Source organism: Grampus griseus (genome assembly GCF_964374135.1).
Source record: "Grampus griseus genome assembly, chromosome: 14".
NCBI lineage: Eukaryota > Metazoa > Chordata > Mammalia > Artiodactyla > Delphinidae > Grampus > Grampus griseus.
The window spans coordinates 39092588-39119538 of record NC_139008.1 but is presented as its reverse complement, the minus strand read 5'-3'; the positions used below and the strand labels follow the sequence as shown (position 1 = coordinate 39119538).

Genomic DNA, 26951 nt, shown 5'->3' with positions numbered 1-26951 from the left:
GGTGTCATATCCAAGAAATCATTGCCAAAACCAACCCCTATGTTTTCTTCTAAGAGTTTTACAGTTTCAGCTGTTAAGTTTAGGTCTTTGATCCATTTTGAATTCATTTTTGTATATGGAGTGAGGTAAGGGCCTCATTTTGTTCCTTTGGTGTTTGATTTTAAAGCATGTAGTTTATCATTTGAGTCCTTGAATGAAGGAAGAGGTAGCCCCTGTGAGTGTGGACATGTGGACTCCAGACCCCAGTCTGATTGGGGAGGGACTTGGCCCTGAGCAGAAGGTGTGCAGAACGTCCATTTGTGATGCCCAGGTGTCCTTACCAACTGACACCCAAGTGATGAAGAATTGCTGCTGCTCTGAAGGGGTGTGGAGCTGCCAGCCCACGAGGAAGCAGCGCTTCCCTGTGGTTGCTCCGTGGGCAGCTGCACCTGGCACTCAGCCCCACGGCGCCCAGAGTGGGGCGCGTCAGGCCTGGCCTGGGAAAGTAGCCGGTGGTTTCCTTTTCAGTTGCCTATGACTTTCTGGCCACAGAAGACGTGAACAAGGACAGGATCCAGGATGTTCTCTTTCTTTATAAAAACACCAACAGCAGCAGAAGCAATTTCAGCCTCTCCTGTGCTGATGAAGGTAATTTTGTTTTTACCCAAAAAATGAGCTCCCTGCAGGAGGAGGAATCCCCTCGCCCTCTCGGTTTTGGGGGAAGCAGTTGGTGGAATTTCTGGGAACTTTCATGTCACTCACCTTCTCACTGGGCTGCTGACCCCATGGGGTCAACACCAGGGATCCAGGGACAGAGCCCAGGGCAGGGCCACAGCACGAGGCCGGCACGCTCAGCCCTGCAGACCTGGGTCTCTCCCTCCAGGCTTTTCCTCCCCCTGCACCTTCGTGGCCGCTGTGTCGGGGGCCAACGGCACCGTCCTCTGGGAGAGGCCCGTGGCCCAGAACAGGGCCCTTGTGGAGTGCGGTGTCCCCCAGCCGAGGGGCAGCGGGGCGTCTTCTGCCTGCATCATCCTCGGCAGACCTGGCCCTTTCATTGCGGTAGACTCGGTCACAGGTAGGCTGCTTCCCGTGTCCGCCAGGCCTCCGCACACGGGTCCGATGCCAGGATGCTCTGAGGAGGGTCAGCCCGGGCTCTTGTGGGCGGTGTGGCTGGATAGGAAGGAAGGCACGGGTGGGAGGGGGACGCCCCATGAGGAGTCACACTTCACTGTCGTCCCCTCCTAAGTCCCGCCTGTGCCTGCGGCATGGCACCTGGAGGGGGTGGGGGCATTGCTGACGCCCGCTCATTGGGCAGGCCCCGGGGATGGGGTGTGTGGGCCTGGCTAGCTCGAGCCCCGAGACCTGCCTTAAGGCAACAGGCCCTGGTCCTTTTCCGAAGCCCTAAGGAATTCTGTGCCTCGATGCTAGGTTTGGGGGTAGCAGCACTTCCTTTGTAAGTTGTGGTTTTAAGAGTAGGGAGGAGAATAAAGAGCAAGCTGGAAATATTTTGAGAAGAGAAGAATCTGACTAAACACGGGCGTGGGCAGATCATACTCGGGTCACATGCTGTCAGGTCAGGACCTCAGTCCCCGGGTCCGTCCACAAGGCTGCACTTTCATTCTCGTCCTGTGCACGGGGCAGAGGCTGCATGTGTGACCCCAGTGGGCGGCAGGGAGGCGAGGCCCTACCCATCTGAGGGGGAGGATCTGCGTCAGCCAAACGCTGGAAACAGGATGAGAAGAAAGGAGGGGGCTGTGCTGCCCCAAAGTGACGCTGCTGACACGTGCCTATGGGCACCAGGCGACTACACACGCCTGTCTTTTTCCATGGCAGCACACGGGCCCTGTGCTTGGTTTTAGGGGAGACCCTGTGGAGCCATCCCAGCAGCTTCGGGGGGAACGTGTCCGTCCTGAGCCCTCTGCTCCAGGTGCCTGACATTGATGCTGACGGGGTCCCAGACCTGCTGGTCCTCACCCAGGAGGAGAACCAGGTACAGCTCTCGTTCCAGCCACTGGCCTCCCCCGCTGCCCCGAGCTCGGGTGCCTGCAGACCCAGCGGGCACTTCTGGGCCTCCCAAGAGTGGCAGAGAGTGCGCTTCCCACTGGTGCCATGGGCACAGCTCTGAGGATGGTGCGGGCGGCCCCACGTCTCCTGGCATCAGACACTATAGGTTCGACCCAGCGGGTGGGCCTGCTCCCCTTCTCCTCCGTGTGCTGCAGGTCAACGGCTACGTCTATTCAGGCGGCACGGGGCAGCAAGTCGGCCCCCCGGGCAGCCTGGGTGTGGACGGGACCAGCGGCTTCATCCTCTATGTCACCAGTGCAGGTGCCCACTACGTCCTCATCCCCTGCGGTACGTGGCATCCGCTGCCCCAGGGCGGCCTCCCTCGTGGGCCTGCTGGCACCTGGGAGGAAGCAGGTGTGGGGCTGGTGGCTCCCGCTGTCGTTCCAGGGACTCGAAGTCATCACCCGCTGACAGGTGACGCAAGGCTCTTCTTTGTTCACAGGCACCTCCCTCTGCAGCCACTCAGTGAAGGGCCTGTATGAGAAGGCCACCGGGAGGGAGAGCTCGCTCAAGAGCGACCCCCTCTGGGAGGGCAGGCTCAACGCCACCTCCCACAGGCTGCAGGAGCACAGGTCGGGGGTGTGGGGGCCTGTGCGCGGGGCCCCGGGCGCGAGGAGGAGCCGTAGGGCGGGCACAGGGCCCTTACTTTGTGTCAGGTGTCTGAGGTCGTCCTGGGCTCAGACTCAGTAAACCGGCAAACAGAAGACGAATAAAAACGGGGGAGAAGATGGCCCCCCCGCCCCCGGGCTCACTGGTCCCTGCATCCGGTGAGGGCCTTCCTTTTAGTTTGAAACTGGAGAAGTAAGAAAGATGAGGCTGAGCCCTGGGAGCCTGAGGGAAACAGCCCGGCAGGCATCGCTGGGGAGGGTCCCGTCCCCAACCCTACCCGGGGCCCTATCCCGTCCCTCCTGCCCATGTAGCTCGGGAGCTGTCCGCTACCTGATGAATGTTCCGGGGAAGGTGGGTGAGGACCTGCTTCTTGTGAGTTCCGAGGCCTGCGTGCTGCTGGACGGGCAGGAGCTGGTGCCCAGGTGGACCCTCGGTGCAGCCCAGGTCCTGAGGTATGGGGTCCTTCTCCAGGGAGCTGGGTACCCCAGCGTGTCCCCCCACCCCCACCCCTGGCGGCCCTGGGGACAAGGCCCGTATGCTTCTGCCAGAGGCCACCGCCTGTCACCTGGTGCCACCCTGCCCTTGGGGAGGAGAGTGAGACCCCCTGGCGTCAAAGCTCCGGCCCGTGCAGGTGCAGCCGCAGCCTATCCCAGGTGTCTCCTTCAGAGGCCCGTGTGAGCCCTCCTCTCCACTCTCCTTCCAGAAAACCCATCCTCGGCTACTACAAACCCGACACCCCAGCCATGGTCATTGAGAACGGGACCGGCTCCGAGAGACAGGTTGCGGCACTTGCTCCTGGGTCTCACCTTTGCCCGTAGCTGAGGGAAGCTGGTCTGAGCCATAGGCTGAGCGGGGACCAGAGGCTTCGGTGAGCCGCCCTCTGGGACGCAACCCTGTGCTGCCCCTCCCTCTGCAGATCCTGCTGCTGGACCTCAGCTCCGGGGCTGTCCTGTGGAGCCAGGCTCTCCCAGGCCTCCCCAGGGACCCGCGGTCCGCCAGCCTTCCCACCGCAGACCACCGCTCCGCCTTCTTCTTCTGGGGCCTCCACGAGCTGGCTGGTGCCAACCAGACGGTACAGTCTTGGGTCCTGGTTTGTGGCATGGGGTGGAGCCGGTGGCTGGGTGAGTGCAGATAGATAGAAGCCATGCAGGGTGGGCAGGAAAAGGGGGTCTGGGCTTTCTGGGAGGAAGTGGGTGCGAGGGGTGGCAGCTGGAAGACAACCGAGAAGGGTCAGGGTCAGGTGGGGAATGGGGGCGGGAGGTGGGTGTTTTGTGGGATGCCGGTGGACACAGCTCTGGGTGTGGTCCCAGTCAGGAGCGTCCAGGAGGGTCAGCCTCATGCCCCCGCTGCACTCCCTGCAGGAGCCCGGAGCCGCCGGGCACCACCTGTACATGTTCCACCCCACGCAGCCCGGAGTCCTGCTGGAACTGGCCAACATCTCCACCCCTATTGTCACCTTCCAGGGTGAGTGCGCCCCGCATGGGCCCAGGCTGCCAGCCATGGGAGGCCTGTGCTGGCTGGTCCCGGGACCTGATGGCCATGTCCCCACAGTGGTTCTGCTTGAGCCGAGCCGCCACGCTGCCTACATTCTCCTGACGGGCCCGGCCAGCCCGGATCCACCCGGCCTGGTCTCTGTGGCCAAACACAAGGTGCGGGACCTCATCCCGAGCAGCAAGGTAGTCCGCCTGGCTGAGGGTGGCCCCGACAGCGACCAGGCCGTCAGGGACCGGTTCTTTCGCCTACGGTACCGGAACGAGGCCTAGACGTGGTTTGGCCAGAGCCCGAAGCGGAGGTGGCTGCTGAAATTTCACATCCTGGGAAGTCAGCCCTTCACTGGCTCGGTCTGCACGCCGACTCCCGACCTGGTGACCTGGCGACGCTCTCCACTGGGCCCGTTACCCCAGGGACGTGCCAGGGCCTCTCCCCTCTCCCGCCAGCATGCCAGGTCCTCACTCAGGTCCCCACTCCGAGCCCCACCCAGGTCTCCCTGGGCAGAGCCTGTGCTGGCAGCAGCTCACCCTCACTCCTCCATGCCTGGCCAGAGCCTTGGCTGCAGAATCCCCTCCCTCTTTCTGTCTGAGCCTTGCCTTCTCTGCACTGTCTCCCTGGGGTCGTGGAGCTCAGAGGGTGGTGGGCCCTGGTGGCTTGACGCAGGCCCACACCCTGGTGTGGTTGGTGGTAACTCGCCCTGGAGAGCCCATGACAGGGCCCATGAGGAATGGGTCCTGGGAGGATGTGACGGATGGGCTGCCTTGAGCTGTGAGTGTCCCGAGGACCTGGCCCCAGGATGTGCCCTGGGGTCAGCGTGCACCCCTGGGTACACACTGGAGCTCCTTGTCCCTCAGGGATCCCTGCACCCCTGGGTGTGGCCAGCGGCCCCTCCTTCCTGGTGCTTGGACACCCCCCCACAGTCGGTGTCACCTGATGCAAGACTCACCTCTGTGCCTTGGTCACCCCAGACCCGCCTGGTGCTGTGGGACTCAGCCGTGCCCGGACAAAAGCAAGCAGCCTGATGACCGCGGGTGCCTCGGGAAGAAATCAGAATAAACACTGGTTTTGCACTGTCTGGAAAGCCCCATGTGTGCCTGTGTTTGTCTGCTGGATCAGTGGGAAAGGCTGCTGGGGAGGTGAGGCCAGCACCCACACCACCCAATCAGAGACTGGGAGCGTCCAGCACGGCCTCCAAGTGCATCTCAGGTCTGTGGTTCCCACCCTGCTCACCCACAGCAGGCTAGGAACCCAGCCTGTGGGCACTCTCCCACCCGGGACAGGCAGGGGGTCCCCCCCAGCACCTGTGTCCTCCAGGACTGAGCTCTGGTAGCCGCCCAGGCAGCAGGAGCCCAGGGGGCTTCAGTGAGACAAAGGTTTGGGTTACCAAAGTGATGGGGGCTGTTGTGGAGAATCCTGCAGGAATTTCCTGAAGGCGCTTACGTGTGACAAGCCTGCTTCCAGAACCAGGTCTGTTTCTCCTTGTGAAGGCCTGGGAGGCAACAACAAGGCTGAGGTTGAGGGGTTGGATTCCGTGTCCCTGTGAGAAGCCACCCGGGCCCAAGGGCCCAGGTCTGGGTCCACAGCGGAGGATGGAGGAGCCGGCTCTGGGCGGGGACCAGCCTTTAGGTTCCAGGATGATGTGCAGGAGTTTGGGGTCTGGGCCGCCCCGGAGACAACCTCACCAGTGCACCCTGGACTTGTAAATAAAGCCCGCACTGTGCTCCCTGTCACTGTGATGTCTTAGGGCACAGCTGACCCTGGAGAGGCTGGGTTCAACACCAGACAGCCTCCTGGACTCTGTGCTCACTCTCCCCTGGAAGACTCAGGCATCCGTGTGCCACCAGAGCACAAGCTCCCCACTGTCTCCCCAAGTCTGCAGCCTGAGCCCAGCCCAAGGTCTACAGACCCCACACAAGGGATCCTCCACCCACTGCCTCTGACACCTGAACTTCCTGTTGTCCTTCACCACCTCCCTCACCAGTGCATTCCTCACCCACACGTGCATGCACACCCACCACAAGCACACCCACCACATGTGCACCCACCACGATTTGGACCACAGCAGGACAGGCTCAGAGTGAGGACCCAAAGGTCTTTTATTTCTGCGCTGGGAGCGGGAGGGTGTGGGCAGCCCTGAGGGAGGGGTGGCGCTGCCCCAGCTGAGCCAGTCTGGCTGTACTCCCAAAGGAGCAGCTGAGTCTCGGGGGGCCCTCGGAGTGGGAACTCCCTGGTATCTTTCCCCAGAGGCTCTGCCGCCCTGGCTGTGAACCAGGGCTGGCTGTTGGAGGAGCAACGATGCTGGAGCCATCTCTGTACAACACTGGGGAGAAGCCATGGGCCTCGGGTGGCCACGGAGGTGGAGAGGCCACGGCCCAGTGGGAGCAGCACCTCCCCCTGCATGCCCACGCGCCCTGCTGGCAGCCACCTGACTATGAATCTTGCCCGGGGAGTCACCAGCGGGGTGGGAACCGGCGTGGAATGCCAGGTGTGCTGCCATCTTGTCTCAGTCCAGGGCACCCCTGCCCTGGGAATCAGCACCCGAACAGCCCCTTCTGGGGAAGGGTGTGACAAGGGGAAAGGTGGAAGCCACAGAGGTCGGTGCCCCCGTAAGGCCGGGCGCTCGGGGTCTGAGGGGACTTCCACGCCAGGGAGTCTCAGTGGCTGCAAGGACCCTGGGCAAGAGGAGTTGATGAGGGCAAGATGGCCCCATTCTGCCCCTTCCCAGGCCCACCTAGGCCTCCCCGTCACCACCCGAGGGCTCCCTGGAGGCAGAGGCAGGAAGGAGAGCAGGGCTGGGGCTGGAATGGCGCGGCTTCCGCATGAACGGGAACACCCTGTGGAGACGAAGGGGCCTGAGCACAGGGCGCCACCCCCGGCATCCCACCTGCCTCCCTGGGCACCACCTGGCTGACCGTCGCTTGGTCTCCGGGGGCACCACAGCCTCCGCCAGCAGGTCTTTGTACAAATCCGACTTCAGGAACCTCGGGTAGGAGTCCTGCAACAGACAGCATCTGGGCCTGATCCCTTCCCACTCCTGGTCTCAGCCAGCACTGCCCAGGCTCCTCCAAGGGCGGGGCCCACAGTGGACTGGGCCGGAGCAGCCTCCCCAGACCAGCCCAAACCGGGTCGGGCTCAGGGAGACCAGCCCCCAACCACGCAGGAGCCCGGTGCCCACACGGGGAGTGAACGTGGCGCCTCCTGCGACAGGGAACCGGTGTCACTAGTTCTTGCAGACGCACAGAGTGAGGCTGGGCATGTGGAGCGGGACAAAGGCAAGGTCGACAAATCCACGGGATTCAATAAAGAGGGACAGGAATCTACGAACCCAGGTGCTTATGTTTTAAAAAGAAAAATACACATTTTAAATTGTTAACTTCTGGTGGAGGGACAGGGGTATAAACAAGATTTAGTTGAATGTACTTTGTAGATTGGATTTTGAAGCTGTGTAGATATTTTATGTAATTATAAAATAAATAACCCCCAAACACTGAAGGGGGACAAGTGAAGCTGGGCGTCCAGCGGGCGACACCACCCTAGCCACACGTAACCGAGTGTCCAAGGGGCGTCTGAGGGGCTGTGGACAAAGGACCGAATAAACAAACAGTAAACGACTCCCAGTCACTGTGAATGGTAGTGTCGTGCTGCTCAGCTGAGCTACTGAGTGAATCTCGAGAAAAAGCAAGTGAGTGATTATGTTGGCACCACTGAAAACCCAGATGATCAGTAGGGGAATGAGGAGAGAGAGATAGAGGCCAAAGAGGTTAAGGAAACTCTATAATCCTGATTCCGAATTAGAAGTATCAGTATGAACTCCTGGTATGTTTTATTTAAAACATGTATTTCCTGATTCTGTCCACTGAAAGTCCTGGGAACCATGACCACCCCTGGCACTATGACGGGTCTGATGTGCAGGTCATGGTTTCTGAACACCACCCCCGAGGGAGGGCTGAGGGCCCGAGGAATGGCTGGCTTTAGGTCTGGAGTAGGACAGCCCCTTAGAAAGCTAGGAAGCACCATAGATTTCGGACACGTCACAGGACTCAAGAGCAATCAGCCGGAGAGGGTGGGACCTCTGCACATCCCATGAGACAAGGACTGAAAGGGATTGAAACCCATCAAATATGGTCAAAACTTGAATTTACAATGGTATTAAAAGCATCCCAACCTCACTGACTACCCTTGGCAGATACCAGGGGTCCAACTGCTTATTTTGAAAAGTGGTACTTAAAGAAGGAATCAAGGGACTTCCCTGGTGGTCCAGTGGTAAAGAATCTGCTTTCCAATGCAGGGGACGCCAGTTTGATCCCTGGTCCGGCAACTAGGATCCCACATGCAGCAGGACATCTAAGCCCACGTGCCACAACTCCAGAGCCCATGCGCTCTGGAACCCGAGCGCCGCAACTAGAGAAGAGAAAACCCACACGCCACAACTAGAGAGAAGCCCGTGTGCCACAATGAAGACCCGATGCAGCCAAAAAAATTAGGAAAAAAATATTTAAAAATAATTATGTTTAGGACTTCCCTGGTGGTGCAGTGGTTAAGAATTCACCTGCCAACGCAGGGGACACGGGTTCAACCCCGGTCTGGGAAGATCCCACATGCCGCGGAGCAACTAAGCCCATGCGCCACAACTACTGAAGCCCGCGCACCTAGAGCCTGTGCTCCGCAACAAGAGAAGCCACCGCAATGAGAAGCCCGCTCACCGCAACGAAGAGTAGCCCCCGCCCGCCGCAACTAGAGAAAGCCCGCGCACAGCAGCAACAGACCCCAACGCAGCCATAAATAAATAAATAAAAATGTTTAAAGGAGGAATCAAGCCTCGGTCCTGCCTTTCCTCTATGATCGGTACCACTGGGCCAGCAACGAGCAGAGAGAGGAGGCGTCAGAACAGGGAGGCAGTGATGGGTTAGAACATCCCATACCCTCATGAAATCATGGATCTGGGCCAGACTGTCAAGGCTGCTTTCACCACAAAAGAGAGAGAGCTGGACTGACATCCCTCCTGAGTGGAGAACACATCGGACACCACCTCTGAAGTAACTATTCCCGACCAAACCGAACCAACAACAACAAAACTGAAAACAATCTGATCAAGGAACACAGTGTCCACAGAAGCTGGAGAAAGGAGGACGGATTCTCCCCTGGAGGCTCCAGAAGAAACCAGTCTGCTCTCACCCTGATCGCAGCCCCGAGACCCCATCGGGCTTCTACACTCCACAGCACAGAGAATAAGCAGCAGCGGGAAACTAGCCTGAGGTCACGTGGGGAAGGGGACGCGACTGGCCACTCGAGGGCATTGAGTAAATACTGTTGGTGTTTCGCGTGTGATGCTGGCCTCTGCAGCCATGTTGAAAGGGAAGCGGTGGCCGTATCCTTTAAGGGAACTTCCTGCAATACCTACAGACAGGAAGTCTGGAAATGGCTTTAAAGTCGCGGGGTGGGGGGTGGTGTGTGGTAGGCCACTGGACAGGATGGACCGTGAGTCCAGATAGGCCCCGAGTCGACAGTTTGTGAAGGTGGGCTGTAGGTACGTGGGGATTCGTCATTTACTTTTTGTTCATATTTGACCTTTTCCACGTTAGAACACTTTACAACCACGGCTGGACAAGCCCTGCAGCCGCCCTGAGCCTCGGTTTGCTGCTCTGTAAAGCGCGGTGTGAGCTGCGGGACTAAGCTGGCAGGAGCCACGGGGAGCAGGTGCGGACCAGCCTCTGAGCTGTGGCCACTGAAGCCACCTGACACCGGCTTGGGGCGGGGGGGGGGGCGGCGAGGGAGGAGGCGCCTACCTTCTTCATCAGCATGTAGATATGCAGCTGGGCATCGTCCAGCACATGGCGGTGCGGCCGGCCCAGGCCCACCAGCGTCCGCTCCATCGTCCGGCTGTCAATGTTGACCCAGCGGGCAGCACCGGGGGCCAGGAACTGCCTGGCATGGGAGAGAGGAGCCCCGGTGGGTCTGGGCCATTTGGGCTGGCCGCTGCCCGCCCCCCGCCCCACCCTGCGGCACTCACTGGTACACGGCGTCCACCAGGGCGGGGACCTGGGCCTGCCCTCCGTGGCGCAGCTCCTCACAGGCCTCCCAGAAGCTGAGGTTCTCAGCTGGGGGTCCGGGCACGGGGTCAGGCCCACCCCATGCTGGTGGAAACCTGGGGGGGGGGGCTCGAGCAGGGAGCAGGGGCGGGGGCTTCTCACCACTGAACTCTTTACTGAGAAAGTCCATGAAATGGGCCCGTCCCACAGGGTCTTCCAAGAGTTCCCGGAAGCTGAAGGCCCACTGCTCCACACGGAGCCTTGTGGGCACGGCCGCGCTGGGGGAGGGGCGGGTGGGTCAGGAGCACGAGGAAGGCAGGGGCACACCTGCAGCTCCTGGCCCACCCCGGGCTCACCTGGGTGCATTCATGGCCCAGTAGGTATCGTTGTCTGTGACCCAGGGGTTGCTGGGCAGGCACCCCGACATGATGGGGTCGTGCGGCCCACGCTGGCTGCTAAATTTCAGGTACCTGGGGGTGGAGGGTGGTGCCAGGGCCAGTGCAGGGAGTGCTGTGGGGACGAGAGCACTGGAGGAAGGGTTTGGACTCTGGGCTGGGGGGTCTCCAGCCACCACCCCCATCCCACTCACGCCTCGAGGCAGACGGAAGACTTCACCCGGGCCCTGCCCAGTGCCTTTCGTAAGCACTCGACCTAAGATGGGAGACCTGTGAGGGGCGCCGGGGCTGGGAGCCACCAGCCCACCCCTCCCCTCCCTTCTGCCCCCAGGACCTACCTCCCGCCTGTAGAAATCCACGGTCTTGGTCTGGAAGGGGCCGGTGGGCTGCAGTTAGAAGGCAGGTCCCTATAGGGACTGACATCCCACCCCTGCCCTGCCCTCCGGAGCCCTGGCCTCTAATGCAGGGGTCTGACTTTCCAGGACGCCTCCTGGGGCCTCAAGTCTGGACGTTTCGGGGTGTTCACCAAGCCCTCAGGTGCTCAAAGTTGCCTTGAGTTTCCCCAACTGTCACTATTTCATGTTTTCAAATGTACTGAAGGGAAGGGAGGGCAGACAGCACCCTCAGGATGCTTGTGGTGCCAACCTCTCCTCTCAGCTATCTGCGTGACTTTGCTGGAAGTCACAAACCTGTGACCGTGAACTATGATTTTGAAGTCAGGAAGATGTTTTCTCAGAAAAGTACTAGATGACTCCGCTCTATGTTTTGGGTGTCGTGGGATCTGACCGAGGACTCTGCTGCTACAAAGTTCGGACACGTGTCCTGGTCCAATTCCATCCAGTTTGGAGGCTTTGGAGGCGCATGGTTCATTCGGCCCTGGTTGCTCGGGCCCGTGGCCCTGCTCGCCACCCCTCCAAGTCCCCACAGACCCTGATGCTGCCCTAGCCTGGGGGAAAAGACCCCCTCCCCCCATAGGGTCTACTGTACTTACTTGCACCCAGGGCAGCAGGTGGGAGGTGAGAGAGAGCGAGAGTTAGCAGGGGGCTGGGAGTCGGGGCAGTGAGCTGGGGAGCAAAGCAGGAGACTTGGAGTGACTGAATCATGGGACATTTGGATGGACAAGTGGACAGGTGGGTGGGCAGCCCCCAAGCAGTCCCCTAGTGGTGGAGTGGGTGGAGTGGTGGGGTAAAGTGGCAGGGGGGGAGGTGGAGGGGTTAAGGGAGGTGGGGGCACATGGAGCGGAGGGCACTGTGCAGGGGTGGGGAGTGGGCTGGGGGGGTGTGCATGCAGGGTCCTCACCATCTGCACTCGCCCAGCAGTGCAGGAATTCCGCTCTGGACCTTGCTCCAGCACGCTGGGGACCCCGGGCTGCAGAGGGGGGATGAGATGAAGCGGGGGCACAGCTCAGGCAGGCTGCTGAGACCCTCCTAACCCCATACGCTGAAGCTCTGCGCCCATGTCAGGCCCTAATGTGGAAACATGCTCAGGGGAACTCGGGACCTGTATGCTCTCTGCTCATCCCCACCCCAGGGCACCCTCCCTGTCTAGCGCACCCTGGTCCCCTCTCCAGCCCCTCACCCAGCTCCTGGCTCCTAAAGCGAAGTCTGTGACCTGCCCCCAAGCCCCCCGTTCTTCCTCGCCTCAGCCAAACTCACCTCCGAGCTCCTGGCTGCTCAGGCCAGAACCCCAGCCCTACCTGAGACAGCCCCTCTGGCCGCACCTCGTCCTGACCACCCCGTCCCCAGACACACATGCCTCCCCGGAGGCCACGGGCGCCATTACTGGTCCCTCCACAGGACCACCGCCGGCCCTCAGCCCACTGCTCAGCCTTGGCCACACCCACTCCACCCTCAACGCCTGAGACCCCGTGACCCTCAGGTGGAAGATTAAGGGTCATTTTCCCAGAGGCACTACCCACACCTGATGAGGTAATCAGGCCCCTGGGTTCTTCTCTCTTTTTTTTCATGGAGTATTTTCCCCCGGAGCTTCTATTCATGGTCCGCTGTGACTGCCCCTCACAGCATACATCTGTGTCTACTGGTCTCTCCACTGCCCCACACAGTAGGGGGACCTCAACCCACCTGCCAGGCCCACGGATCTGGGTAAGGCCTGACCCCAGGCCAGCACCCCAGAAGCTCTTGGCCTATGACCTCAGTCCCTCATGCTGCAGCTAAGCCTGCCCCCACTCACCTCCCCCAACCCCAAGGGCCTTCAGGTGCCCCCACTCACCTCCCCCCACCCCAAGGGCCTTCAGGTGCCCTCACTCACCACCACACACCCCCACCCCCACCCCACCCAGGGCCTTCAGGTGCCCACATTCTGCTTCCTTAGACCCAGAGAGAAGCTGCTGTGTCCTAGTCTGTGGGTGGGGGCAGCTCAGGCCTGGCCTTGTGACCTCTGGGTTCTCATGAACCACAGAAAAAGAACTTCCTGTCACCTGACAGGATCCCTAAAAGCATGTCCTTCCCAGGGGTCAGAAAGCAGGTCCTCCTCAGCGAGCACCTGAGGAGGCACACTGACCACTAGCAGGACTCTGCTGCTGTCCAAGGACCACCCCCCACAGGGGGCTCACCGGGGGCCTGTTCACCAGCCAGTACGTCTGCTCCTGGCATGCGATGACCAGCCTGTCCCCCTTCCTGCGCTGCTTAGCTGCCCTGGGGGGGGGTAGGCAGAGCTGGGGGGACACTGTACCCACCACCTCACCCCCCACTTCAGGCCGAGGCCTGGGCAGGCAGCCAAGCCTGGGTGCGCTGTTTCTGGTCCCAGGGCTGCCAGTGCCTGGGCCGGGGGCGTGCGGGGCGTGCGGGGCATGCAGGTCGTGGTCTCACCACAGCTGCTCTCTCGCCTGCATCACTACCAGGTCCCACGTGTGGCTGATCTTCCTGTGCAGCTGGTCATAGTGCTCCTGCGGAGTGTTGAGGTCTCCAGCGGGAAACTCCCTCCGGTGCCCAGCTCTGGGGTGTGGACTCCCCACCTCCCCTCTGAGACCACCTAGGGTGTTTGTGCTTGTGTATCCACATCACCCTGGGGTCTGGGCTGTGTGCTCTAGGGCCACAAGTAGGGACTGGGTTCCTCTGGCTGGATTCAGCCTGGGAGGGGTGGGGAGGGTGTCCCACCTTTTCGTGGTCAAACAGGCCCCCCCGCTTTCGGATGTTCTTCTTGGCCAGGTAGATGGCTGGAAGGACAGGGCACAGGTTGCAGAGGAGCAATGTCAGCTCCCCCTCCCCTGTGGCATCCCACCTGCAGCCACCAGTCCTGGGAGTTTGTCCCTGGCTATCCCACCCCTCCTCACTCACCATAGTCCAGCTCAGCGGCTGGCCACAGGGTGCTCATCCAGAAATAGGGCGTCTGGTGTGGTGCAAGGACAAAGGTATCTGTGACCTTCTGGGCCTTCCCCGCCCCAAGAGTCATCCCCACCCTTTCAGCTCCCTTGGGAGGAGACTGGGCTGGCTGGGGGGTATCTTCCCACTGTCCCAAGGCTCAGCTGACCATCCACCATTCCGTCCACCTGGACCGAGCTGCGCTTGGTTCACTGACTCTGGGCTCCCTGCCCAGGCCCAGGAGGTAGTTGTAGTGCTGGGGGGGTGGGGACTGAGGGCAGGCCCTGCCAGGGTCCCTGGTGTGGCCAGGGAGGGCAGGAGGGGGGGCTCCATCATGATTGAGGACGCACACTGAGGTGCAGGGATCCTGTCCTTAGGCCCCTTCTTCAGGGCTGGGGCCTAAGGACCCCGGGTAAGCTGGTGGAGTCCTCTGCAGGTACTACCCCTTATGGGGCCCTGCTAAAGGTCCCTCCCCTTAACTTGGTCTTTCTGTCACAGGGACGCTTCCAGTCCAGGCCTTTTGGGGAGGGGGCAGTGGATCACAAGATCTGCGGTGACATCACAGGTCCTGCTCCTGCCCCAGCCCCACCCCTTCCAGGAGTGTCTGCCAAGGCGCTGCCTGGTGGGATGGGTCCTACCTGCTCCCAGTTGAGCCTGACCTGAAACCTATAGGGCGTTTCATCCAGCCGGAGCTCGAGGTGGCAGGGGTCTCGCAGTGGGTATAGGTAGCCATGCCGCACTAGGAGGGTGCCCAGGTGCAGGGCCTCTGGGGAGCAAGGTGGTGAATTCTTAGTGGGGGGAGCCGAGCCGGGTCCCCCAGCACAGTGGGCTTGGCCCCAGCCCTAGGCCATCAGCACAGCGACCCCAGGGCCGGGTATGGGGCGCAGGAAGAGCAGCGGGCTGACCCCTTACCCTCCTCTGTGATGCAGTACTTGTGGATCAACCACTCCATGACGTCGTTGCCTGCATAGCAGAGACTGGGGTAGGGGGAGGCCGAGGCAGGGCCGGCACACCCCGCCCCGCCCCTGCAACACCTCACCAGTCACTGCGTGAGGAATGACGGTGATGAGCAGGCGCTGGCTCCTCATCTTCACGCCCTGGTCGGGGTCCTGCATACTCACGACCATCCGCTCCATCTGGGCAAAGGAGGTTGAGGGCCTGCGGTGGCCTCCTCCCCCATCCCCATATCCAGATGCCCCGGAACAGCCCGGGATGCGCCGGATCAGTGTGCTTGAAGGAGATTAACGCTCACTGATGGTGGGATTTCAGGCCGTAGCTGACCGCGGAGGCGAGGGGGGGCGCGAGCGAGCGGCGACCCCAACCCCGGGGTCTCCGCCGCCCCACCCCGCTCACACAGTGCCATCGCCTCAGACCCGCGTCCACACTCGCGCGCTCGCGTAGTGTCCACACTCGCGTGCACCCGCACTCACTCCTCTCCTGCCCCTCCCGGCCTCGCGTGTCGGGAAATCGGGTGGGGGGGGGCGGGCGGGATCCCGGCACCCACCTTGCTCAGATGCGGCCTCTGCGCGCGGGGAAGCCCGCAGTGGGACGCGGGGCCGGCGGCCATGGCTGAGGCAGGCCCAGCGGGGCCAGGGTGTCCGGCCGCCCCGCCCCGCCCCTCCCCTCCCCTCGCCTCCTCTCCCGGGCCGCCGCCCCGCCCGCGAGTTAACCCTCCGCAGCGCGGGGTCTGGGGTCTGGGGACGCGCGTCCGATCATCCACCTCGAGCAGGATCCCCTCACGTCACGAGAAACCGAGGCCCGTGCCCGCGGGAGCTTGCCTGGAGCTTCGAGAGGGGGCTTGGACCCACCCAGACAGCGTGGGGGGAATCAGCCTCTGCTGGGACGGCGGTGGGGGAGGCTCAGAGGTGGGGTGGGAACTCAGGGAAAGGATGGGGACTCAGAAAAGGGGAGAGGGGACTTGTGGGGAAGGAGGGCTGGGGTGGAGGATAACCGTTTAGGGTCACTGTAACCCCTCCCCCATACCCACCTCCTGTGTGGCGCCCCAGGATGTGGGCGACCAGTGGTTCAGGGGCTGTAAGGTCTGGGTGAGGGGTCGAACTGCCCTAGGAGTGTGTCCCTGCAACTGTGACACTGTCCCTGCCGCATGCAGGTGCTACCGGGCTGGTATGACACTGCGTGGCTGCATAGGTGTGCTGGGCGGGGGCCCTTGAGGCCTGGGGAAATATGGCAGGCAGCTCACTTCCCCTCTGCTGCACCGATGATGCCTGGGGCACCAGTTGGGGAACAGACAGAGACCCCACCCGGGTTACCCCGAAACTGTGGGAGACTGTGGGAGGGGGCTTTACTGGGAGAGAAGATCTCAACACCTGCCCCCCAAGATTCGTGGGCAGCCTCTAGGCTCAGGGCCCAGCCTGGCCGTTTCTCTCCCTCCTCCAACAGCTTGGCCACCCACACCCCTTTTGTTGGGGCCATTTTAAAGTGGTGCAAACAGGTCTATTTCTGATTTTTAGGTGCTTGGGTCAGGGCAGGTTGTCGGGGTTAGCCTTTGGCCAGAGCCTCCGACATGGCCATCTGAACCCATTTCCACTGCAGGCAAAGCCATGTCCAGGCTGAGCTGGGGCAGGGGTACTGGAGGGGTGTTCTACCCTTCCCAGGTGCCATTCTCCCTTACATGCCAGTGAAATTCTCTCACCCAGCCCCACCCACACAGGTGGGGTCAGGCTGGCACCAGGCCTGGCTGTCCTCTCTTCATGGATGGGCTTCTAGAGAGGCTGAAGGCCCCCAGAGGCCAGAGCTATCCCCAGCCTGGGGACAAGTGGCTTCCCTGACCACCCCAGGGAAGGGGCAGCAGGATGTGACCCTAGAAGGGCTGGGCTCCAGCTGGGGAGATCCTGCCTTGGAAAGACTGTGGGCAGGTGCGGCTCCAAGGGGGACAGTCCCCACCCTAGCACACGTGCCTCCCGCACCCACGGCCTGCTGGCCTCCTTCTCAGATAGGGGGCTCCTTTGGGCCAGGGCAGACCTGATCCTTGGGTGTCCTCAGAAATGGGGGGCGGAGGGGTGTAAGGAAGCAGGGGGACTCTAGCTGGTGTTCTGCCTCCCCCTCCACTTTGACCCAGCTGTCCCCAGCCTCAGGTCCAGCTCACCCCTGCCCCTGCCCCGCTGACCCCCATCCACCTATCACAAGGTCTGTTTAGGCATCAAGACCAGAGGCCCCTTCTGTGCGCCCCTCTCAGCACTCCACCACCCCGTTCTGTTTCAGATCAGTGTCCTTTTCTCCCCAAGGACGGGGGCCTCTGAGCATAGAGCATGCAAAGACACCTCCACCCCCCGCCACGCTCACACAGCCCAGTCAATAAACACTGGAATAATGGCTGTGTCTCCAGACTGCACCTCACTGTGTGTGTGGACACGGGCCCCTCCGTGCTGATGCCTGTGAACCTCTGGGGTGCGGGGCCAGGAGGCTGTGCATACACACACAGCATCCCCCACCCCCCAAGGCTGGGCAGACTCCAGGAGTCCCCTCTGCCCAGACATAAATAAGCTCCAGCGGGGGTGGGAGTAGGGGGAGGGGGAGGGACTGTCGGGCCCCAGGTGCGGCCTGCGCTGCCTGCAGGTAACGAGAGCCTGGGGACTTGGGGGGGGGGGGACGCACCTGCTCCACTCGCGCCCCCAGCCCCACCAGCCCCGCCCAGAGGGCTTCCCCAGAGACTCCCCAGACTCCGGGCGGCGCCATGGGGTGGGGCAGCCCTGATGGCCAGAGCCGGGTGCAGGCGGGGCGGGATGCTGGGACCGTGACTGCGGCGGCTGTGCGGGGTCCGAGTGCGCCCGCGGCGGGGACGACCGGGTGCCGGCGCCAAGCGGGCGACACGCGCGTCTCTGCGGGGCTGCGCGGGGTCCGCGGAGCGGCTGGGGGCGCGCGGCGCGGGCGCGGCGCTGGGCGCGGGGGGCGCTCCCGGCCGGGATGAGCTCACCGCAGTCGCGCCGGGGCTGAGCGCCGAGCCGGGCGGCGGCGGGGCGGGCGGCGGCTCCTCGGCGGCTCGGCGGCGGGGCCGGGCCGCGGGCCACCATGCTGGGCCTGGATGCGTGTGAGCTGGGGGCGCAGCTGCTGGAGCTGCTCCGGCTGGCGCTGTGCGCCCGAGGTGAGCGGGCCGTGGCCAGGGCGGCCACGTGGGCGGGGGGCTCAGCCCGGGGCGCGGCGGCTTCTCCCCCGCGGAAACTTTGGGGGCGCTCGTGGGGACCTCGCGGCGGGGTCCCCCGGCAGGGCTCTGGCGGGGGTGGGGGGCTTCGTCCAGGCCAGACACTCGTGGGGCAAGGGGTCAAGAGTGGGCGGGTCTGTTTGTGAAACCAGGGTAGCAGGGGTGCCCTCTCCCCGTGGGAACCTGCCCCTGAGGTCCCATCTCCCTTGGGTGGGGCTGGGGCTCCTTCAGGGAGGGTGTGGATCCCGGGAAAGACTGGAGCGCAGTGGGCAGGGACTCGGAAAGACCCTGCCCCAAGGCACCGTGGGAGCTTCTCCTAGGACTGTGGGAAGGGCTCAGAAAGACCCCTGCGTTAAGGCGCCAGGGGAAGGGGCTTAGCTGACTGGGTCTGGAGGCACCTGGGGAGGTGGCCTCGGAGCATAAGTTGAGGGGTTTAGAGAGAACCACCCCTACCCTTCAGGAGCATTATGGGGAGGAACTCCCAAGATTGTGGGGAGGCATTCAGGGAACGCAGTCCCTGAGCAGGGTGGTGGGGACCCTGAGAGGTGTCCGAGAGCCTTATGGGAATATGGGAAGAGGCCTAGGGCCTGGGGACCCTAGAGAGCAGCGAAAAGGCAGAGCCTCTGCTCTAGAGAAGACCTCAGCGGTCACCACTCGGTAGTGGTGGACCCTATCCCTTCGGGCTGTCCCCCATTTGGGGTCTTCCTTCCCCCTACAGTCAGGGAGGGGCCTGGGATGAATGGGTGGGGCAGGAGGATGCAGCTGGAGCCTCCAGGGATCACCTGCCTCCATCTCTTGGGAGCCTTCTCCACTCCCCAGGCCCTTCCCCAAGAGGCTGGGTTTGGGCGCTGCTCTGCATCTTCTCGGCCCACCCCTCTCCCAGAGCTCTCACCGGACTCCTGTTAAGTTCCTTCCTTTGGGCAGTGGGAGGTCCAGCTGGCCAGACGGCAGGCTCCAGTAAATGCCAGGTCAGCTGGCAGCAGCTGCTCACACACCCTCCCCGACCCCCAGTCCTTCTGACGGACAAGGAGAAGGGGCAGCTGCCGCCAGATGAGGTGCTGGATGAGGCCGTGCCGGAGTACCGGGCCCCGGGGAGGAAAAGCCTCCTGGAGATCCAGCAGCTGGACCCGGACGACGAGAGCCTGGTTAATTACAAGCGGGCGTTGCTGGGGCCTGAGCCGCCTGCCGTGGGTATGCCCATGCCCTGGGCTGGGGTGGGGAGGGTGGGTTAGGGTTAGGGCACCTGTACACTTCTGGTTTCTCTTCAGACCCAAGCCTGCCCAACGTGCAGGTGACCAGCCTGACACTGATGTCTGAGCAGGCCCCAGGGCCCATCACCATGGACCTCACAGGTAACTCCCAGGATGCCTGGTGCAACCCTGAGCCCCAGGCAGGGACCTCACAGGTAACCCCCTCCGCAAAATACAAACTGATCTTTGGGGTAGAGACCTGGGCTCGTTGCCATGTACCTCTTAGGACCCCCCCCATGCCCAATCCCAAGTACTCAGACCTAGACCTCACAGGTACAGGCCCCCCATGGGGGCTCCTGGGGCAGGGTCTCAGCCATCACAGGAGTTCACACTTAGCTGCACTTTCCCTAACAGGGGAGTTGGCTGCGCTGAAAAACCGGGTGTTTGTCCTGAAGGAGGGTGTTGATTACAAAGTGAAGATTACCTTCAAGGTGAGGGAGCTGTCACGAGGGACACCAGCCAGCCACAGGCCCAGCCCCCCCAGGTTCCCCCTAACACCGTCTGTCCTTCAGGTCAATAAGGAGATCGTCAGTGGCCTCAAGTGTCTGCATCACACCTACCGCCAGGGCCTGCGAGGTGAGGGCTGCGTGGAGGGGGCAGCCCAGGGGGAAGGCTCGGGGTGGGGGCCAGTGGGGCAGAGGGCAGCCCCTGACACCCTCGCCCTCCCCCAGTGGACAAAGCCGTCTACATGGTGGGCAGCTATGGCCCGAGCGCCCAGGAGTACGAGTTTGTGACTCCGTTGGAGGAGGCGCCCCGGGGCGTGCTGGTGCGGGGTGCCTACGTGGTCACGTCCTTCTTCACCGATGACGACAGGACCCCCCACCTGTCCTGGGAGTGGGGCCTCCACATCTGCCAGGACTGGGAGAGCTGAGCGCCCCCTGCCCCAGGGCTGTGTTCCCACTTGCGGTCCTGGTCTCCCCCACCTCTGTCAGTCGCTGCAAGGGACCCCTGACCATTCCCCGGCCCCCTCAGTGGCCAGACCCCCCTGCCCTCTGTCCTGTCCCGGGATGTCCCCTCCCCAGGCCTGGCACTGTGCCCTGAACAGTCCTATTAAACGTTGCTCTGTCTTGGTGCCCTCGGTGTCGCCTGTCTGCCTCCCCGCCCCCGGGGTGGGGGGGGCCTCCCAGCCTTATCTTCCCTGCAACCAGGCTTGCGTGCCACGTGGCGGCAGCTGCTTGGCCCCCCACCCCCTTATCTGCCCCTGCCCCGTGGGCCCCGGCACTGCCATGGACGGCCAGCTCCTGCCAGTGCTGCTGCTGCTGCTTGGGGCCTCAGGCCTGTGGGCACAGGGGCCAGGGCCCGAGGGTCCCTTGGAGGAGCCCCCAGAGGAGGAGCCCCCAGAGGAGGAGCCCCTGGAGGAGGATGGGATCTTGGTGCTGAGCCGGCAGACCCTTGGCCTGGCCTTGCGGGAGCACCCTGCCCTGCTGGTGGAGTTCTGTGAGTGCTTGGGGCCGGTGGGGCTGGGAGACCCGCAGGGGCCACCTGGGGGGTTCTACCCCCCCATGCCAGGGCCACTCGCCCCCACCGTGCTCCTGGAGCTCTGTCAGAAGATACCCGAGGCACAGCCCTGGGGCTGAGCTGGGCCTGGGGGTCCAGCCTCACAGTGGTGAAGGGCACAGGTGCAGGGGAGACCCACGGTCATTGTCCTTCTACAAACTCTTCCGTAAAGGGCCAGCCAGCATTCAGGCTTGCACATTCTTCCGGGTTTTTACAAGCTTTTCACACGTGAGAGCCATTCTTAGCCGGCAGGCCTCAACAGGCAGATGGCCGGGCGCCGGCCTCAGGGGGCGGCAACGGAAAATTCCTCCTAAATTCAGTCAGGACAGTACTGGCCACTGCCTCCCCAAGCTGGGGGCCTTGAGGAGGCTGGTCTGCGGCGCTTGGGCTCCATGTGGCCAAGGCTCAGGTGGGCCCCTGATGAGGGAGGTGTGGACAGGACATGCTTGCTCCCTGCTGGGCCTGACTGGCCCCAAGGTCGGCCAGCTCTGGCCGGGCGGGAGCAGGGGCTGCGGCTGGGGCCATGGAGGCCTGGGGCACTCATGGTCCTGTCCCCCAGACGCCCCGTGGTGTGGGCACTGCAAGGCACTGGCCCCTGAGTACAGCAAGGCGGCTGCCCTGCTGGCAGCAGAGTCGGCCAAAGTCAGGCTGGCCAAGGTGGACGGGCCCGCGGAGCCAGAGTTGGCCGAGGAGTTTGCGGTGACAAAGTACCCCACGCTCAAGTTCTTCCTTGACGGGAACCACACGCACCCGGAGGAGTACACTGGTGCGGGGAGTGGGCATGGGTGGGTGGGCGGGTGGCAGGGCTGGCCCAGGCTGACGGGAATCTCTGCAGGCCCCTGGGAGGCCGAGGGCATCGCTGAGTGGCTGAGGCGGCGGGTGGGGCCCAGTGCCACGAGGCTGGAGGATGAGGAGGGCGCTCAAGCGCTGATAGATGCCCGGGATGTGGTGGTCATTGGCTTCTTCCAGGTGAGCTGGTGGCATGAGGGCCGGGCCTGGGAGCAGGGTCTGTGAGGCCAGTCAGCCTCATAGGCTCGGGCCCCTTAGGACCTGCAGGACAAGGATGTGGCTACCTTCCTGGCCCTGGCCCAGGATGCCCTGGACATGAGCTTTGGCCTCACCAACCAGCCTCAGCTCTTTCAGAAGTTCGGCCTCACCAAGGACACTGTGGTCCTCTTCAAAAAGGTGGGTCAGGCCCAGAGTCAGGGCGGAAGTGGGGGTCGGAGTCAGGGCGATGGCTCCTGCTGACCCACCCGGCACTGTCCAGTATGACGAGGGGCGGGCAGACTTCCCAGTGGATGAGGAGCTGGGCCTGGACCAAGGGGATCTGTCACGCTTCCTCCTCACACACAGCATGCACCTGGTCATGGAGTTCAACAGCCAGGTGAGTGGGGCTGGAGGGCAGATGCGGGTGGGAGCGGAGGATGGGAGGCGAGCGCAGGAGCAGCCCATGAGCGCCACTTGCCCCCGCAGACGTCCCGTAAGATCTTTGCAGCCGGGATCCTTAACCACTTGCTGCTGTTCGTCAACCAGACGCTGGCACCCCACCGGGAGCTGCTGGCGGGCTTCCGGGAGGCAGCTCCCAGCTTCCGCGGGCAGGTACTGGCTCAGCCCACGGGTAAGGGGTGAGGTGGCAGTGGGGAGGCGGGGCGCCCACGCGGACTCCCTGCTGGCAGGTGCTGTTTGTGGTGGTGGATGTGGGTGCCAGCAACGACCATGTGCTCCAGTACTTCGGCCTCAAGGCCGAGGAGGCCCCCACCCTACGCTTCATCAACATTGAGACCACCAAGAAGTACATGCCTGTGGACAGGGGGCCAGTCACCGCCACCTCGGTTGCAGCCTTCTGCCACGCAGTCCTGGGTGGGGAGGTCAAGGTCTGCTGCTGGACTGCCCAGTTGGGGGGTGGGAGTGGGAGCAGCGGCTCTTGGGAGAGACCCCCCAATAAAGCACCTGGCCGGTTCTCCCAGCCTTATCGCTTGAGCCAGGAGGTCCCCCCCGACTGGGACCAGCGGCCAGTCAAGACCCTCGTGGGCAAGAATTTCGAGCAGGTGGCTTTTGATGAAACCAAGAACGTGTTTATCAAGTTCTGTGAGTGCAGAGGGCAGTGGGCTAGTGGGCAGCAGCGACCCTGCTGGCTGTGCTGATGCCCCCCTGTCCTAGATGCCCCATGGTGCACCCACTGCAAAGAGATGGCCCCGGCCTGGGAGGCACTGGCTGAGAAGTACAGGGACCACGAGGACATCGTCATCGCCGAGCTGGATGCCACGGCCAATGAGCTGGAGGCCCTCCCTGTGCACAGCTTCCCCACCCTCAAGTACTTCCCGGCGGGGCCCGGTCGGAAGGTGAGGCAGGACCCCATCCTTGGTCTGGGCTCAGTCTAGGCTCTTCGGCTGGAGATGCGGCGTGGCCTCGGAGGGCTGGCCTTGGACCCTGGACGGTGTGTCCCCCAGACCCGCCCGTCCTTCCTCAGGTGATTGAATACAAAGGCACCAGGGACCTGGAGACCTTCTCCAAGTTTCTGGACAGCGGGGGTGAGCTGCCTGCAGAGGAGCCCACGGAGGTGCCCGGAGCCCCCTTCCCGGTAGGTGTCTCTGTCCCAAGGCTCCAGGTCTCTGGAGGAGTCCTCTGGATGCGTGACTGTGACATGGGCTGGGCTGGGCTGAGGGTGCAGCTTCCAGCTGGGTCTCTATGACCCTTTCCAGGAGATGCCAGAAAACACCACGGAGCCCAAAGACGAGCTGTAGTTGCACCGCTGTCAGCGCCCACCTGGGGAGCAGTGTCCCTTGGTGCCCATGGAAGCTGTGGGCTGTGAATAAAGAGCTCTGGTCCTGGACTGTGTGTGTGGTTCCTGAGCAAGGCAGGCCCCCTGGCCCTTGGTTTGGGCCCAATCTCAGCCTCCTGGGTCCTTCACATCTTGGATGGAAGATGGGTCCCTGGCTCAGGTCTGAGGCTCCACTGGGGCAGAAAGGGGGAGCATGGCATTGCTGCCGGCTTCAGGCCCACTCTCTCTCCCAAGCTCTGCTAGCGTTGCTAAACGGCACCCCCTCCCCGCCACAGAGGCTGGCCTGACTTCCTTTGGTGGCTGGGAGACAGGGCACACATCCCAGGAGCCAGCCGAGGGGCATTCCCACCAGCCACATTGGACAGGTGCAGTCCACAGCCAGGGAAGATTCAAAAATGGTTTTATTTCATTATTATCCAAGTACCTTTGAAAAGATAATTGTACAAGTCAGCGCATGAAAAACGGGCTTGGGGCAGCCCCTCCCCGCTGGCCCAGGCCTGAGAAATGTACATATTTACATGGGCCCTTAGGAGGAAGGGGCCCGGGACCCGCTGAGCCCACGCTTGGGCCTCGGTGCTCCGTCGCCGGGTCCACACAGTGAGGCAAGAGACAAGCTGTGTTGAAGGCACTCGGTGACATGTACAATGGACAGAGGCCCCACGGGGCCCCCTGCACCCCGGCTCTGGGACAGGCCTGACCAGGGCAGGCCATGGCGGGCGAGTCCCAGAAGGAGAAGCAGAGCCTGTGGGGTGAGCGCCGGGGGCGTCCGTGGTTAGCAGCAGGGGGCCGCGGGGGAGGGTCTCAAGGCGGCCCCATGGTGGGCTCCCTGCTGGGTGGGCTCTTGAGTGTCCTGCAGAGGAGTGGGTGGAAGCCTGTGGGACCCCAGAGGGACCCCCCGCCCTCCTGGACACAGATGGACCAAAGGGGCGGCAGCTGTGAGGCGGGCAGCACCTGGCCTTCCGCCAGCAGCCGTGTGTCTGCCACACTCTTGCAACCCGGCACAGGCCCTCGTGGTGCGCAGCACGGAGGCCAGGCCCGCCCGTCAGTCCACCTTCTCCACCTTGCCGATGACCTTCTCCTCGAAGACGGGCAGCACGGCCCCATCCTCACGCACCTCCTCGAACACCACACCACATTCGAACTCGTCGCTCACCTTCTTGAAGTAGTATCTGCGGGTGGGAGGGGCGGTGAGGGCGGCAGCGTCCGGCAGTTTGGCGGCCGCCCCTGACACCTCCTGCAGGGCATGCGAGCCGGTTCTGCCCGGTGCCTGAGTGCCGGTGCTTGACACGTGCAGTGACCACATGCAGGGTCCCTGCCCCGGCCTCTAGGTGCTGTGGGGGAGGAGTGGGTGGGCGTGGGGTTTCTGTCCTCTCCACTGGGCTAAAGCGCCTGCACTCGGCCCAAGGCCCCTCCAGTGGCCACAGCAAACCACCCAGGCAGGCCCACAGTGGGCTGACTCCAGCCGAGACCCCATGGGCCCCACCCGACCTACAGAGCCCAATGAGGAGCCTGCAGGGGCTGGTCTCAGGCCGGCAGGGCTGGGCAGCCCAGGGCAGACCTGTGGAGGATGGTTAGGAGGCTGAGACGAGGCCGACTCAGGTCACACCAGCACGGGGATCAACAGACCCTCCAGACCCCTTGCTCGGCCTGGAGCCCTCAGTCACCTGAGATCACCCATGCCCCATCTGTCGTGGGGCTCACGCCGACAGCCCGTGGCCAGACACGTGGAGGCAAGGACTCAACGAGGCACGAGCACACAGCACTGTCTCCTGAGCTGACCCCACCAATGCCTCTCACCTGTAGTTGCCTTTCTTGGTCAGCAGCTCCTTGAACTGGCCCAGGGTGACCGCACGGCCCCTCACCAGGGTCCGGTAGGGGATGGGCTCCCCACAGAAATAGTAGGCCACGACGATGCTGTCACACGACTGGGCACTCCCACCGCCTGCCTTCCTCTGCGATTTTGTCCTGGGGGGCGGAGAAGAAGCGGTGACTGCTGGGCCCCAGGCACCCCAGTAAACGACAGAGCAGGGCCTACAGGGTGGGCTGTGCCACGCTCAGAAGTGCCACACATCCACAGACCCCGACGCCCACCCCACCCACATAGCCACGTCCAGCCCTGGGGGGCTCACCCCACATGGTGCCTCAGCCCAGGTTTCCAGTCCTGCACCAGCCACAGGCCCTGACCCAGGCGGACAGCGGCTCGTCACCTGCCCGCCAACCGTCCGACCGGCGCCTCGGCCTGCCCACCACCCACGAGGCCCTGGTCTCACTGTGGCTTGAACTGCCTGGCGGGCAGCACCCACTACCCAGACCACGTGAAGTTGGGCGAGCAGGCTTCTCAGAGCCAGAACCCACAGCAGATGCCTCTGCTGGGCTGCATGAGACAGCCAGGCCACAGAACACGCCACAGCCACCGCCTCGAGGCTGGGCTAAACTGCTCATGTCCTAGTAAGGCCTACAGCCCCAAACTTCAGAAACACCTAAGGCCAAGGACTGGACGAATAGAACTGTGACGGATCCTGACACGGATCTGCCTCATGGCAGAGAGCTTGTCACGAGACCATAAGCAGCAGCCAGCCACACTTCCAGAGACCGCTGAGGCCAGCAGCGCCTCCTGCCCAGGCTGAGGCAGCACCCGTCTCCTCTAGCGTCCTGTCCTGTGACCACTCCAGAGCTGCACCGGTGGAGCCTGGCACAGCCCTTGCACTGGCCAGCTGGGCGTGTCAGTGTCATGTCAGGAAGGCCACCTGAGCTTACAGCAGGCTCTACTCTCCCTGGGGACCCCCCCACCCCGGTGCTCCTGGGCACAGAGCAGGCTGTCACCTCAGCTGTGTGGCCATCCACTGCCTGAGCCAGGCTCCCAGCGCCCGCTTCCCTTCCCTCAGGCCTGCAACCTCAAGCCCAGGCTGTCCTGGGAGCCCAGCTGGGGTTCCTGTGGGGTCCATTCTCTGCAGAAGGGACGCCGAGTCCCTGCTTCTCCAGGGGCCACTGGAGGAGTGACCTATGGGGAGGCCGTGAGCCCCTCAGCACACTCAGCCGGGTGTGATGAAGTACTGTTTGGGGTCAGCCCGGCAAGGCTGAGGTGGGGGCCCCTTCCTTCTTCTCTGTCTTGAGCAGAAGTGCAGGGACAGGGTGGCCAGCACTGTCTACATATGGCCCTTGGCTCCCCAGTGCCCAGCCTGGCCCACGCACGCCCAGGGAGACGACCCGCAGGTGCCTGTGGTCCACGTGAGAACAGAGCCCGCTTGCTGTGCACAAGTGCCCGGGGCTGACGCTTCCGGTCAGCAGTGCCAGGGGAGTCAGGGCTGCAGCCCTGAACCCATCAAGCCAGGCAGGTCGCTGACCAGCGAGTCCCAAGGCCTGGTGGGGACGTGAG

At 63.0% G+C, this 26951-nt stretch overlaps 5 protein-coding genes across 10 annotated transcripts in view; 3 read left to right on the top strand and 2 right to left on the bottom strand.

Moving 5' to 3' along the window:
• FAM234A (family with sequence similarity 234 member A) overlaps positions 1-5409 on the top strand; it is a gene marked incomplete at its 3' end in the record, with an annotated part of 31524 nt that extends 26115 nt beyond the window's left edge. For 3 of the 4 annotated variants that reach the window (XM_082671698.1, XM_082671697.1, XM_082671699.1), the window contains exons 4-13: positions 508-627; positions 863-1054; positions 1839-1969; positions 2199-2331; positions 2486-2615; positions 2964-3104; positions 3356-3431; positions 3569-3724; positions 3963-4116; positions 4204-4415. In XM_082671698.1, coding sequence (XP_082527824.1) covers positions 508-627; positions 863-1054; positions 1839-1969; positions 2199-2331; positions 2486-2615; positions 2964-3104; positions 3356-3431; positions 3569-3724; positions 3963-4116; positions 4204-4415 — 1445 coding nt within the window. Of the gene's footprint in view, positions 1-507; positions 628-862; positions 1055-1838; positions 1970-2198; positions 2332-2485; positions 2616-2963; positions 3105-3355; positions 3432-3568; positions 3725-3962; positions 4117-4203 lie in introns of all 4 variants that reach the window. The other variant, XM_082671700.1, reaches the window with a different exon arrangement.
• Positions 5410-5582: 173 nt separating this feature from the next.
• RGS11 (regulator of G protein signaling 11) lies at positions 5583-15477 on the bottom strand. Its single transcript, XM_082671701.1, is given in 18 exon segments — positions 5583-5632; positions 6875-6977; positions 7056-7138; positions 9930-10068; positions 10154-10241; positions 10335-10450; positions 10529-10642; positions 10762-10823; positions 10906-10935; positions 11867-11935; positions 13140-13221; positions 13396-13472; positions 13684-13742; positions 13864-13915; positions 14547-14653; positions 14800-14921; positions 14923-15023; positions 15392-15477. Coding segments are annotated over 17 exon segments (1467 nt in total). The 5' UTR covers positions 15455-15477; the 3' UTR covers positions 5583-5632.
• Positions 15478-17916: 2439 nt separating this feature from the next.
• On the top strand, positions 17917-20274 carry ARHGDIG (Rho GDP dissociation inhibitor gamma; the record flags this gene model as incomplete). Its single annotated transcript, XM_082671380.1, has 6 exons — positions 17917-17989; positions 19058-19237; positions 19315-19398; positions 19651-19727; positions 19809-19872; positions 19968-20274. 6 exons carry the CDS (start codon positions 17917-17919, stop codon positions 20165-20167), a joined length of 678 nt encoding a protein of 225 aa, XP_082527506.1. The 3' UTR covers positions 20168-20274.
• Positions 20275-20507: 233 nt separating this feature from the next.
• On the top strand, positions 20508-23485 carry PDIA2 (protein disulfide isomerase family A member 2; the record flags this gene model as incomplete). Its single annotated transcript, XM_082670705.1, has 10 exons — positions 20508-20733; positions 21353-21559; positions 21629-21762; positions 21841-21978; positions 22061-22177; positions 22267-22392; positions 22470-22667; positions 22761-22881; positions 22954-23135; positions 23264-23485. The coding sequence occupies exons 1-10, from the start codon at positions 20523-20525 to the stop codon at positions 23483-23485; spliced, it is 1656 nt and encodes a 551-aa protein (XP_082526831.1). The 5' UTR covers positions 20508-20522.
• A 518-nt stretch (positions 23486-24003) lies between these two features.
• The window catches only part of AXIN1 (axin 1), a 49393-nt gene continuing 46445 nt past the window's right edge, over positions 24004-26951 (bottom strand). For all 3 annotated transcript variants that reach the window (XM_082671634.1, XM_082671635.1, XM_082671636.1), the window contains 2 exons: positions 25373-25540; positions 24004-24744 (listed from right to left, as the gene is read on the bottom strand). In XM_082671634.1, the coding sequence (XP_082527760.1) occupies positions 24618-24744; positions 25373-25540 (295 nt within the window). In that variant the 3' untranslated portion in view covers positions 24004-24617. The remainder of the gene's footprint in view (positions 24745-25372; positions 25541-26951) is intronic.